Consider the following 13,780-nt stretch of genomic DNA (forward strand, 5'->3'; position numbering starts at 1 on the left):
ATCTATATACCTAATAAATAAGTAACTTTGGGACACGTGTACTTAATTAATTAATTAATAATAATGTGAATTTAATTAATTGATATAATTATTAAAAGAATATTAATACCTTATTAAATAATAATAGCATAAAGTTAATTAACTTATATCACACACATCTATAATACTAATAAATAAGTAACTTTGGGGACACGTGTCACGTTCTTGTGCGACGGTTGTTGATTTTTCCCGCCTAAAACACAATTTTCACCTACGGCCCCCAGACTTACAACATAACTCTAGAAAAATTCACGTCTGAATTTAACTCTGGAGTGGTCATCAAAACCGGGTTTAAAATTTCAAATTCGCATTTTTGAAGCATTTTTCACAAAGCAATATCACCCGGGAAATTTTTTTTGGAAGAACATGTACTCTTAGTACTTAATTAATTAATAATAAATGTGAATTTAATTAATTTATATAGGTATTAAAAGAATATTAATTTTAGAAGAACATGTACTGGACCCCAGCCAGGGGCTCTGCCCCTTGGACCCCGCCAGGGGTTGCCGCCCCTTGGACCCCGCCTCCCGGGGGCGCTGCCCTCGGACCCCTTCTGTTAAGGGCTTCGTCCCTAAATCAAAATAAACTCAAACAAGTGTGCACTCCGCACCTGCCTTACCTATTCAATATTTATCATGATTACTTTGGTCAACAATTTAATCCCATTACACTTAAATGATATTAGTCATACAAATCATCAACATGAAGTTATCAGATATTGGTTATTTCTCAGACTTACAACATAACTCTGAATTGTTCTGTTCCAAACTTAGTTATGTAGTTTATTCCCAGACTTAGAATACAAATCTAAACTCCTCTTCAGAGTTACGTTTCCGAGACATAAGAAATCAAAATTATTGTGACTCAGAGTTATGCTCGTAGATACTTTGTAGACTTAGAAGACAACTCTAAGTTCCTTTTATTCAGAGTTAACTCCAGAGTTATTTTCCAGTCTAACAATAGAATTCTGAATTCTTGTGTTTCAGAGTTAATGTTCAGAGTTAATGTCCAAAGTTTTTCTCATTTAATAAGAGCCAAGGACAATCATTATCAAAAGTTGGTTTATTTTTAAGATAACGGAAAATTTATACAAACTTGTAGCATTGGCTAATTTTAGCAATTAACTCTTGAAAAGAACTTCACACTTGTAGCCAGATTGGTCGTCTTGATTTAGAAGTCTTGCAACGCTAGATATTGTCCGTCGTGAACTCTGGAGGATTTCTTAGCCCTTGTGTTTGTCAAGCCTGATTCCGTCCTTCATACAGAGCTTAACAGAGGTTCTGCACGTGCTATGCGATCAATCTGAACCAGACTCCATGTTTCATGCAGAGCTGCACAGAGGTTCTGCATTTAAGTCTTGAGAAAGAGCTTTGTCTCTTCACGTAATGCGTCGAGGCTCTGTCTCTTACTCCGAAGATGGCCTTCAGACTTGTAACTCTGAATAGTTTCCGTCTTAATCTCTGGAAACTTTCTTTATGCTTGTGTCCTTGAAGCTTGATTTCGTTCTTCATACAGAGCTTAACAGAGGTTCTACAGGTGCTACGGGGTCATTCTGACCCTGCCTCCGTCCTTCATACAAAGCTTCATAAAGGCTCTGTACTTGTCTTGAGTAAGAGTTCTATCTCTGCATGTACTACCCAGAGCCTCTGATTCCCTTTGCTTGTCTCATACAAAGGTATACAAAGGCTCTGCATGTACTACGCAGCGCTGCATATTGGATCTACATTGTTCGTCTTCATTTAGAAGTTTTTCTGATCATCGAAGCACATGCCGTCCTTTGTATATGTAATATTTAATTCTTGAGTAAGAGCATCTTTATATCAAAAATTTAATCGGACTTGTACTTTTGTCTAAGTTTATAAATTACTTCCGATTATTAATTTTTGTCATTAACCCGTGTAATACACGAGTCCAAACCTAATATATATATATATATATATATATATATATATATATATATATAGAGAGAGAGAGAGAGAGAGAGAGAGCGAGCGAGCCACGGTGGAGAGTGAGAGATATTTCAAACTATATTTTAAAAAGCACCCCTAAACTTTCACACCTTAACAAAATTACACTTAAACTTCCAAACCAATTTTAATAACAATTTCAAACTTATCAAACCAATAACCCAGTTATAACATTAACCATCATTGCGTTCGGCACTTTAAGTAGAAGAAGATATTGATGTACCTTTATAAAACAATGTTTTACATTTTAGTTACGTTGCTATACCTATCCTTATAAATATCAATTAAAGATTTAAAAATATGATATAACTTTTGTCGTTTGTTGGTTAGTATATTTCTTTATTGACGTTTGTCAAACATAGATTTCTAATAATTCAACAATTTCACTCGCATGTGTAAAGGCCAAAGGCATTTTATTCGAAATAATTCATCAAAGAAACCAAATGGCACTAATCATCACACTCCTTCTACCGTTCTATCTTACACGCCATTTTGATTTATAATTACATAAATAAATATCAGATAAAATTATTATTGTATTTTCTGAAAACATCTAAAAGACGATACAATCGTTTAATAGTAGTCCAATTCCTTTCTCAACGTGATTACGAGGATAAATTTTATTTTTGCTTTTCGTTCATATATAAGTCTAATTCCAACTTGTAAGAATATCAAAGTTTCTTTATGAAGCAATATGACTGAATTTCAACACACTATTTTTCTGTACTTAGGGGGATGTTTGAGATTGCTTATTTGAACAACTTATTCTTTTCTATAAAAGCACTTATCAATTTATTATAAGATAAAAGGGTTTAACTTCTTTAAAAACTTCTTATTACCGGTTTGACACTGGTATACGTTGTTTATCCAAACACTCAAAAGTGTTTATTACCGGTGTTACACCGAAATAAGTCAATAAATTGTTTTTATAAGCAATCTCAAACACCCCCTAATGTGAATTCCTTTACCTTTTCAGAAAAATTCATTTTATCTAAACCTAAAAGAAGATTCATAATCAATGTTAATTTTATTATACATGCACTACTATTACAAACATTATCAAATTAAATATTGATTACTTAAAAGTGCATAAAATAATGTAATTTGTGATATTTTCTTACTTTTTTCTTAAATTATAAATATATTATATAATAATAATATCTGTTGACGATCATAGCGTTTATGACGATGGTGATGGTGATGGTGGTCATGGCTGGTAGATGGCTACATCGGTGGTGGCACTGGGGTTGTGGTCATTGTATAGTAGGCTGGGGGTTTTTTGTGGTACTTTTGTTCTTTCTGAAAAAACGGGTAGGAAGGAAATTTTAATTCCATCACACATATGACGGAACAATGAAATCCATAAATGGTAGAATTTATGGAATTCAATTTCATTTCATATATAAACATAAAAGCTAAACAATATTTGATAAATGAAATTGATCATTCCAATTTCTATATGCTATGGAATTTCTTTATGTTCTTCCGGCGAACCAAACGAGGGCCCTCTAAGGCTCATTTGGTTGTTAACAAATCAAACCAAGACATATCAGTTGTTGAATGAATTTGTGCGAGAAAATCTGGTAATAATAACAAATCGAAACAAGAAAAAGATTTTGGAGGAAGTGTGGCACTTATATCCTTCCCGCTTTTCTTGACTGAGGTTTGAACCGGTGAAACCTGCATGAAAATGGCTTAATATGTTACAAATCTACAAGCCAAAGTATCTGAACCATAACATACGATTGAGAAATCAAGTCAAATGGTTTTCAAGGCTCCAAAACCAATTCGTGCAACTTTTATGTTACAACACAATCTTTTTCAAGGCTCATTTGGTTTGCCAGGTACGGAATTCCTGTGATGCGTTTGGTTTAAAAGAAAGTCTGGAATTAAAATCGCACAAACGTTGGATTTAGAATTTTCATGGGGTAGATGATATTTTAAGAAATTTCATATGATTTGTTACTAATAATATTAAAATATATTATAAACATTTATTTTGTAATAATAATTAATCAATTAATAAAATATAATTCAATTATTTTTATAACTATTTATAATTTGTTTGTAGAGTAAACTACAAATTTTAAATAACATTTTTATCCCTACTGTTTTGAAATTACAAGTTGACCATTATGGTTTGTGAAAATGTTTTGATTTGGTTCCTCCCTCTAACGGTCGTTAAAATTTTATGTTTAAATGAGGGGGATTTTCGTTCTTTAATCAAATTTTTTGTCTTTTAAGCAAACAAAAACCACACCGACCACAATCATTTTGATTAGATAAAAGACAAAAAATTGATAAAAGAACAAAATTTTAATGGTCCACTACTGGGAGCAAGAATTTCCAGGAACATTTGGAATCTCTCATTTACGGAAACTTTTAACGGTTGTTAGAGGGAGGGAGCAAATTCGAACTTCTTTGCAAACCAGGATGGTCGTCTTGTAATTTCAAAATATAGGGACGGAAAGTGTTATATTCGACAAACTACAAGGACTAAATTTGTAGTTTAGTTTAGTTTTTATAAATTATCTATAAAGAATGGAATTCAATTACATCCCAAATCCTACAAATCAAACACAAGAATCCAAATTAATCCACGAAATTCAAATCCCATAAATAACCATTCCGTCAAATCAAACGCCCCTTAAATCTTTCTAGTATTGTGATTTAAGCATATTAGAGAGGGAGAATTTCAAATTTTAGTTCAATAAGCTATTGTAAATCGCAATCAACAAACTGAAAAATCTATTTGCTATTTATGCGCTGCTATTTTATGTAGAGTACTAGATCGCGGTACAATAAGTCGTAAACTATCGTAGAGTACTAAATGGATCCAAAAATCAGGGTCCTATCTAAAAGTATTACAATAAGTAGTTCAGATCAAGTTAGATAAACTAACAAGACCAATCTACAAAGTTGGGCAACCTAATAGCACACAAATTAAGTCGTGCTATTCGCCTTTTTATATGATACTTTTGAAACGTTCATGGACGTTTTTCAAATGTGATCTATATAAAAAAGCTAATAGGATGAGTTACATTTTGTGTGCTATTAGGTTGTCCAACTTTGTCAATAGTACTTGTTAGTTTGCCTGATTTTTATCCTAAAAACTTATCTTAACCTCTTAAACAGGACGCCGCTTTTGGTCCTATAAACTTGAAGTCACATTAAATAAATTTTTACGACACCTAAGGACCACAACTGGGTGTTCTAAAAGACCAATCTTATCGTAGTAACGATAATCTCACACGAGCAACCCAAATGATCCTCAATATGAGTTATATATCTACATTAATGATCAACTCACTAGACACTTGATGAAGTAAATTGTGAATGCTTTAGGTGATGAAGCACACAAAAAACAACCAGGTAAGCGTTTAATGGGTAAGAGTTACCACCCTCACTGACCATACCCGCGTATATTTTTTGGTCATCAGAATAACATAGTATAAGCGTCTCTTACCCGAGTAAGAGATACAGACACTGCCCTCACTTACCAGGTAAGATTCTTAGTCAGCAAAATGCCATAGTAAAATTACTGAAAAAATAGAGAGAGATGAGTATGAATACCTTGGTTGGATTTTGGAAGGAATTCTCATCCATTACATTAGTAGAGGAGAGCAGAGTCTGTGATGACTCTGAATAGTCTATCAAGTCAGGATCCAACCCTTCAATAGCTATCTCTACATTCACTTTGTTACTCCCATAGTTTACAACCTGAAATATAAAACCAAATAATTGTGCGTCCTATAAGTTTATATGACGCTTTTGAGACACTAAACAAGTTTTTTAGAACACTTTTGAAATAAAGTGTCATATTAGTTTTTTTTATAAAACACTAGTTCACTACTGAGACGTGTCATGTGAACACACATTTTTATAAAACACTTTTTCAAATAATGTCATATAAAAAAACTAATAGGCTATGTTATTTCAAAACTGTCCTAAAAAACTTGTTAAGATGTCCATAAACATTTATAAACTTATTATAACACTTTAACATAGGAGATGCAGCTATCACAGAGATTGGTATATAGGCACATATAACAGTTGATTAGTTTATGTCATTGATTTTCACAGCATTATTTAGGGGTCATTTACCAAACACTTACTTGGTAAGTGGATAAATTTCCTCATCGGATGAACATGAGAAGGGCCAAGAATTTTACCAGGTAAAAACGATGAGAAAGATGGAGAGTTTTACCCAGTAAGTGAGGATGACGACTCTTACCCAGGTAACCGCTTACCCAGTAAATTGTTGCATTCGATATGTTTTGATATACTAAAATTTTACGCATCAAAATAAATCATAGTGTTGACTCTTATCGGTAAGAGGGTTTATTTTACCTTTACTCTCAAATAATTGTTGTTATCCAATGGGTTCTGGAACCGAATAGCCGATGCCATAAGTGAATTAGATGAATTGGATTGTAGTGTTGAAACAAGAAGAGTTGCACCATTTGACACGGAGAAAAAGCGTTGCATCCAATAACTTGGTGTTCCATAACTCCGATACGAATCAAACACTATTGCGTCGGGCATCCACCTTAAACACAACAAAAAAATTCTATCACCCAAAGTTCTAAAGACAGAAATAAGTCGAGAATTACAACTCTTCGAGATAAAAGGTTTACCTCTTGTCGTTGGCATTCACAAACAAAGGAGCATTGCTAGCCATATCCACAACATCGCTGCAACGAAAACCATATCAAGATTCTAGAAAAAATAGGATTAAAATCGTTGACGTAACAAGATTGAATAAGCAAAACATCCGTTGTATAAAAATGTACGTGCATTCTCAAACACATCACACGCGTGATGGGTATGTCAAATAAAACCTGTCAGAATGTCATTTAAACCGGAGGACCCGAGAGAGAGAGAGAGAGAGAGAGAGAGAGAGAGAGAGAGAGAGAGAGAGAGACCTATTCTTCTCTATGCCAATCAGAAATCCAGCTTCGGCTAGTGCTGCTAAAAGACTTCCCGAACCTGCATCTTTTCCGGTCACAGCATACTCACTTACAAAAGCCTGAAATCATTCAGTGTTACAACTTTTCACATCAGAAGTTTTCTAATGATTCGGAACACAAATTTACCAACCTTGGGACCAATACGTGATGTATGATCGAATTTATGAGCCATAGAAAACATAGTGTTGGCGTTTTCGTAAACCTACCAAGAAAACGAAACAGGTTCATCTCTTTGTGGAATTACGAAATTTCTAGCAAGTGACGAGTGATATCGAACAAATAATTTATCTCTTACGTGATAATCATACATCTCTGCCGGGTGGTCCAATTGTGTGTTTGATCCATCACAGTTAGAGATTAGTTTGATATCTGGATAAGCTTTTTTTATAGCAACATAGAACTTGAGGTAATTTGCTGGGCAAATTAAGTGCATATTTTAGATCACCTTCTCAAAAGTATGTACGATCAAAACAAAGAGATAAAAATATGCATACCGCGGTAATTACCCCTCCCGCAATCCTGGTTTCCGATAGCAATATGTTTCAAGTTAAATGGTTCTGCATGCCCCATATCAGCTCGAACAGACCCCCATGTCGAATTTGGATCACCTCTAGCAAACTCAATACCGTCAAGGGCGTCCTGATTTCAGAAAACATCAACATCTTATCGAAACTGAAAATATGGGACCGTGCTAAATGCTTGTATGAAATGATCAATAAGAATCCTTGACAGCAAGTTTATTATGTAAACATTACATACAGTTAGTTACAGGTACTGATGGTCAAACACTTTTCTCTTAAACTAGAGATGTAACCACTGTTCTTTTAAGATGTCGATGTTCCTTAGGAGAAAGCGCCTTGCCTTGATGTCGCCTTTGCCTATTCTACCGTTGCCTTGAGCCACTTGAGCTTAATAAGATGGGGTTCGGATGAAAACGGATCTCGCTAATCCAGTCTATTCTATTTTTCATTTTGAACCATAGAGCCTAGATACTTAACCATCATATCATTATGACATGAGTAACATCATCCTCGATCTCACTCCCACCCTCATCCTTGAAATCTTTGCAGTAATGTAAAACCTTACTGATACCACAGTAACATACTTCTATATGATAAACACATTAACAAAAACAAAAACCTAGAGGAGTAACTTTACTGGTTTCACCCATATGAATTGTAAGATGTTATATATGAATAATAAGTTAATAACGATAATCGACATAGTGCATGTGAAGACACCACAATACCTGCACAAAAGGTGTAATGTTGGAGGGATCGACCGCCTCTTCTTGGCTGAATCCTTTGGATTACAAAAAATGGGGATTTAGGAACCCTCAAAGTAGAATTATAAAGCAAAATACTTTCAACAGAAGAACATAGTACCACTGTTCAATACCCATATTGGTGATGCATCTAAGTCCTCTGCTAGCTGTAGAAAAATAAGCATTTCAAACGTAAAAACAAAAAGTAGGAGAAACTCGATTAACATGAAATAACAAACGTGCCTAATGATCATAAATGATGTCACCTGGAGCAGTTCAAAGTGCCCAAGTCCGTCATCGGTCCAGTAAGACCATACATCACCAAAATGTCCTGGTCTCTCCTCCCACGGTCCAACAGTATCCTTCCAACGATATGCATTTCTCAAAAAATTTCCAGTAACAAAACTACCACCTAATGTATATACCGACATTATATCATGAATGGTCATTATTAGAGTTTTTGACATATGAAAATTACGGGAACATGACAACATAAAAAGCACAAAATATAGATACAAGACCAACAATTGTATAGACCAATGAGAGACTTGTTGTGTTTCGGGGGTTATCTTAATAATTCCGAAAACCCGCTTTGAAAAAAATGGTATTTTTTCTGGAAAACCATGGTGGTGGTGGTGGTGGTGGTGGTGGTGGAAGATCCTAGATGACTTGAGAATTCATGAAAAATGTTGTGTGGAGATCTCGAGTTGTTGGTATAGTTTTGAAATGCATAGACGGGATCCGTAGTGAGGGCAGAATGATATCTGGATGGAAGCAACGATTAACGTGTGAGTAGCAGTCTTCGATGATGCAATGACCGAGGATGCTATAGCTAGCCATTACAGTTGGTAACAACGCCTGATGCATATCGACTCCTCCTTGCATTCATCAGTCCGAGATATCCTACACTTGCAATATTTAGCATATGCCCTATGCTTAATATATGCAGTGTTCTTGCTAGGATGCTTACACATGCTCCATAGACTATTTTCCGATCTAAAACCATTGTTTGATAACGATCTGATTGTTGATAATTCAGATGATGATGAGAGTGGCAAACTTGCTGCAAGCAGTTTGACTGTAGTGGCAGCTGGTTGGAGGCTGTTGTAACCGGGCAATAGTTTTTTCTATTTTTTCTACCCAACTAGCCTCAGCCGCTGAGTGAGCCAAAAAATGCCCCCTCACACACCGGTGTCTTTGGAGGCGGGTTCCATGTGGGGCCGGTTGGGGTTGTCGGTAATCAACTTTTTGCCCAAATATATGGTGAGAAAATACATAAGGAAAGTAAAACTACACTCACAAATCATCCTAATTTAAGATGGATTTCTAACAAGTCTGATGCTAAAGTAAAAGTGGCCCTAGTTGAACCATATGTACCTGGAAACCTGATATACCCTGGCTTCAAATCTGCAACCATCTTAAATAGATCATTTCTGTAACCATGCCCCTGGTCCAAAAGCATTTACACTTTAATTGATTTAGCCTGAACATGAACATAAATATACCCAACTAAAATCATTTCAGTGCCACATTAATCAAAACATATAAAAGTAGTATTTTGACCTTTCTTCTTATATACATTTTTTGTCTTACGTTTTTTAGATACAAAAACGTTGAAAGTCGAAAGAGTTTTGATCAAACAATTACGTATGATGTTGTGATTTTGTTCACTTGATGCTCCATAACAACAAATGTTAGAGAATATGTGAGATTTAAACATGGACCATTATTGATCAAAGGGTAGTGTTTAACACATTTGATTTAAAATATCTCATATTAACGACGGGGAAAATCCCCAATCTCCTATTGGGGACGAGGACAAGGATGTGATATTATTCCCCGTTGGGGGCAGTGGTGGGGGCGGGATTAGGGTCCCCGCCCCAGTTCCATGCCTATTGGTTCATGCATGATGTAGCGCTCTTGAAGTTATGTAGCTTTGTGAGAATATGTGAAACCCCATTATATTACCCTTCAAAAGAGCCATTAAGAAGAGCTCGGAGGTTCCAACATATAAGAATTGGTCTATGTCTAGCCAATTTGCGACTCTAGCACGCCCCTTCCAACAGAGGCTAGATGGGAATAAATTGTTCCAATGCTAAGAGGGGGCAAGACAATGACATGTTTCAGAGTTTCGAGTCCCTAGAGTGGTAGAACTCGGCTTTGTACTATGTTAAAACATATGGAACCGCATCTAGTTTACTCTCCAAAAGAGCCCTTTGAGGAGAATTGGTCCAAGTGTAGCCGATGTGGGACTCTAACATGGCTTAGTTTCCTTCCTTTGTGCATTTTTTCCTACACTTTAGAAAATTGTTCCGCCAATTGGGTGAGATAAATTTCTCCCTTACGTGCTCTTCTTCCCTTCTTCATGACATCTTCTGCTTCTACTCCTTAACGATGGTATAATCATCTCTTCCCTTCGACCTACAATCCATTCTCTCAAATACCCTTCTAAGCAACGAAAATTCTTGGTGCATACTGTAGGGGTGAGCATGGGTCATGTCGGATTGGATTGGATTGGATTGGATCAGAGCAAACAACACAAAACCCGATTGGGTTTCGCGGAAGACTTATGACTTCCGAATATCAAAAAGCAGGTGTGTAGGAGTTCGGGTTTGGGCTTTGTCGGGTTTCAGGCGTAGCCAGGTCGAGATCGGGTTGATGCAATATAATTTTGTTTTTCGTTTGTTCCCCAAGATCATTATAATTCTATAGCAAAAAATAAATTATTCGTACATGAAATATCTAACAAAACATTAACGAACATAAATAAACGAAGGTTCACGAACATAAATGAACGAACGAGACCTTTGTTCATGTTCGTTCGTTTAACTAAACGAACAAAAAAACTTGTTCATGTTATGTTAGTTCGTTTATTAAATAAATGAACTTCCCACCAAACGGTTCATGAACGATTCACTGAACGTTCGGTTCATTTACAAGCCTGCATAGAAAAACTCACCCTTTTGAGTGTTCCAACTAGTGAAAGGCATGTCGCAAAAGCATTGAATTAGACACAACCCTGGTGGCACTTTGAATCTTAGCTCATCCACTCTCCCATGGAGTCTAAAGTCCAACCAATTCACACTATCCTCATTTTGTGCATAATCATTGCTCAAGCATGGGTATTAATGAATAATTGTGATATGAACCATGGAAAATGGAGAAATATGAGCCAAGTGATTGGGGAAAACACACCTCATATGTATCCATAGGTACCAGAGACACTTGATCAAACCATATGACTCCTTTTCTGCTGCTTTTCAACTCCAGTCTTGAATTATGATCTGTTGCTTTTGCTTCCAATATGACCTCCATCTTCTTCCAGTTTGAAACATCAGTAGCTCTTGAAGAACCAATTACAAAATCTTTAATAACCCTTGTGCATCAAGGTTGCTGCTTTATAATTCAGTTAATACTCACATAATGTCTGTAGTAGCCAATGTTTGCATTCCAGTCAATGACACTGTCATATTTATTGAGCTTAATGAACGAATATACATAACCAGCTTGTAACTCTTCCCTCTTTCAATATTCTGCAGATAAAGAGAAAACAACTGTTACTTAAGATCCAATAAGCCCCCGACAACTAGCATCTGTTAAAGAAGCTGATGCTATTAAGATGGTCTGCATGAGTCATATTAGTAGTTATAATCCTTACCATTCCCCAGTATCCAGGATTATATACACCAACCCCTCCAACTGGACAAGCGTTAACCCCATCGCTGTCGCAAACCACCTCCATCCGAAGTGCAACAGGGTTTCTCTTGAAGCATGAAGAAAGGTCTGTTGAGACTCTTATCAACGAGTAATCCCCGATGATTGACCAAGGATCAATAATGGAAGGAGAATGTTGTCCACCAGATTCAAAACCTAGTTTCAAAAGTTCCATGATAAGGTGGTGGTTTAAAACAAACTGATGGCTACAAAGAAGGGACGTTCCAACATATACACTGATGTGGGACTCTAACACGCCCCCTCTAACAAAGGCTAGACAGGTACTTATTGTCCCACAGTGTCGAGAGGGGGCTAGATGGGTGAAGAAAGGTCAGGCGCTTGCCCCAGCGTGGTAGACCTCTTATACCATGTGAGAATATGTGAAACCTCGAATTAATCTCCAAAAGAGTTCTTGAGAAGAGAAAGGAGGTTCCAACATATATAAGAAGGAATTTATCAAAGTCTAGCCGATGTGGGACTCTAAGAACAAACAAAATTAAGTAGAAACATTAATGTTGTACTTGGTTGTTCACATGAATAGTGGCTACTTTACTGTCCCACATTATATCAGAGATTTTTGAAGTTACCTCTGTTGCTTACCAACTCACCCCACAATCCACCTGCACCAGCATGGTTGATCTCCTAAGAAATAGATAACTAATTATTCAAGAGTTTCAAAAATATACAAGCAAAGAATTATCAAAATGCCAATGTAAATGTGCTTTACATGTGATGGAAAACAACCCAGTTTTCAAAGACCATTTATTAGATATGGTTATTTATCACTTACTTCCCGGGGGTTTAAGATTTTAGTCCACCAAAACGACATCGTATGCGACAATTCACCCAGTAAGCACTAACCGTGGTAAGAGCAGTCGTCATCACTTACTCGGTAAGACTCTTGGTTCTTGCCTCACTCTTATGGGATAAGATTTTTGATTATTACCATATACATCCAGTAAAGTAATATAATTTGGTAAGTGCTTACCCGGGTAAGCCTTCGGTAAACGCCCCTTAGAGTTTGTAAGTGTAACTAACAAAACACAAACGTGTACCTCAAACGAAACACCAAATAGATTTTGTGGCATCTTCGTTGTGGCTCCTTGAGAAGCGTTTACAAGCAGCAATGCATTTATATCCCGCAAACTCGAACAACATTGAATGAAAGCAGAAAGTACAAGAAGAAGCCCGAGTATGAGAGCTTGAGCTGGATCACTGCTTGAAACCATTGCTTCTCTAATGGAAACTTGACAGTACAACAAAAGCACAATCAGACACAATTCATTGACAGTACGCCACCAATTTCAAAGGTCCTAATAGACTTAAGGACTCGATTTATAGGACTAGGGTCCTATCGAAAGACGTTGTAATAAGTTTATAGGAGGGTTTTGGGCATCTTAACAAGTGTTTTAAGACTTTTAATACAAAGTGTCTCATTAGCTATTTTAAGCTTGTTTTTATAAGACATTTTTTCAAATATATAGCTAATGCGACATTTATACTAAAAATGTCCTAAAAAACAGCGTCCTATGGACTTATTTAAAAATATAGCATCTTTAAAAAAAGATATATTTGGTGGCAAGAATCTTGAAGAGTTGCCATTTTTGTGTTCTTCCTGCTCTTAGTTTTTCAAGAAAGTAGAAGTTTAGGGGGGATGGAGAGAATGAATACTTGTAAATACATGCAAATAAGCAATTGAATTCAACATATTCAGACAAAATCAAACACATGAAAAGAAAAGAAACTTCATACTTGAATACGTGTAGTCGATGAAGAGGGAAAGAAAGAACTATAGAGATAATTGGTTTGAAGAAGATGACCTTTAT

The 13,780-nt window shown here is 36.0% G+C and overlaps 1 protein-coding gene across 1 annotated transcript; it reads right to left on the reverse strand.

Moving 5' to 3' along the window:
* Positions 1–3,388: 3,388 nt before the first annotated feature.
* LOC112514757 (alpha-L-arabinofuranosidase 1-like) lies at positions 3,389–13,183 on the reverse strand. Its single transcript, XM_025121359.1, has 17 exons — positions 13,010–13,183; positions 12,542–12,596; positions 11,899–12,110; positions 11,661–11,773; positions 11,436–11,583; positions 9,618–9,687; positions 8,507–8,652; positions 8,362–8,407; positions 8,226–8,278; positions 7,471–7,615; positions 7,272–7,390; positions 7,107–7,178; positions 6,932–7,035; positions 6,644–6,700; positions 6,357–6,555; positions 5,580–5,726; positions 3,389–3,686 (listed from the first exon to the last, which is right to left on the reverse strand). Exons 1-17 carry the CDS (start codon positions 13,181–13,183, stop codon positions 3,522–3,524), a joined length of 2,025 nt encoding a protein of 674 aa, XP_024977127.1. The 3' UTR covers positions 3,389–3,521.
* Between the last annotated feature and the right edge of the window lie 597 nt (positions 13,184–13,780).

Source organism: Cynara cardunculus (assembly GCF_001531365.2).
Source record: "Cynara cardunculus var. scolymus isolate 2C chromosome LG 6, CcrdV1, whole genome shotgun sequence".
NCBI classification, from domain to species: domain Eukaryota; kingdom Viridiplantae; phylum Streptophyta; class Magnoliopsida; order Asterales; family Asteraceae; genus Cynara; species Cynara cardunculus.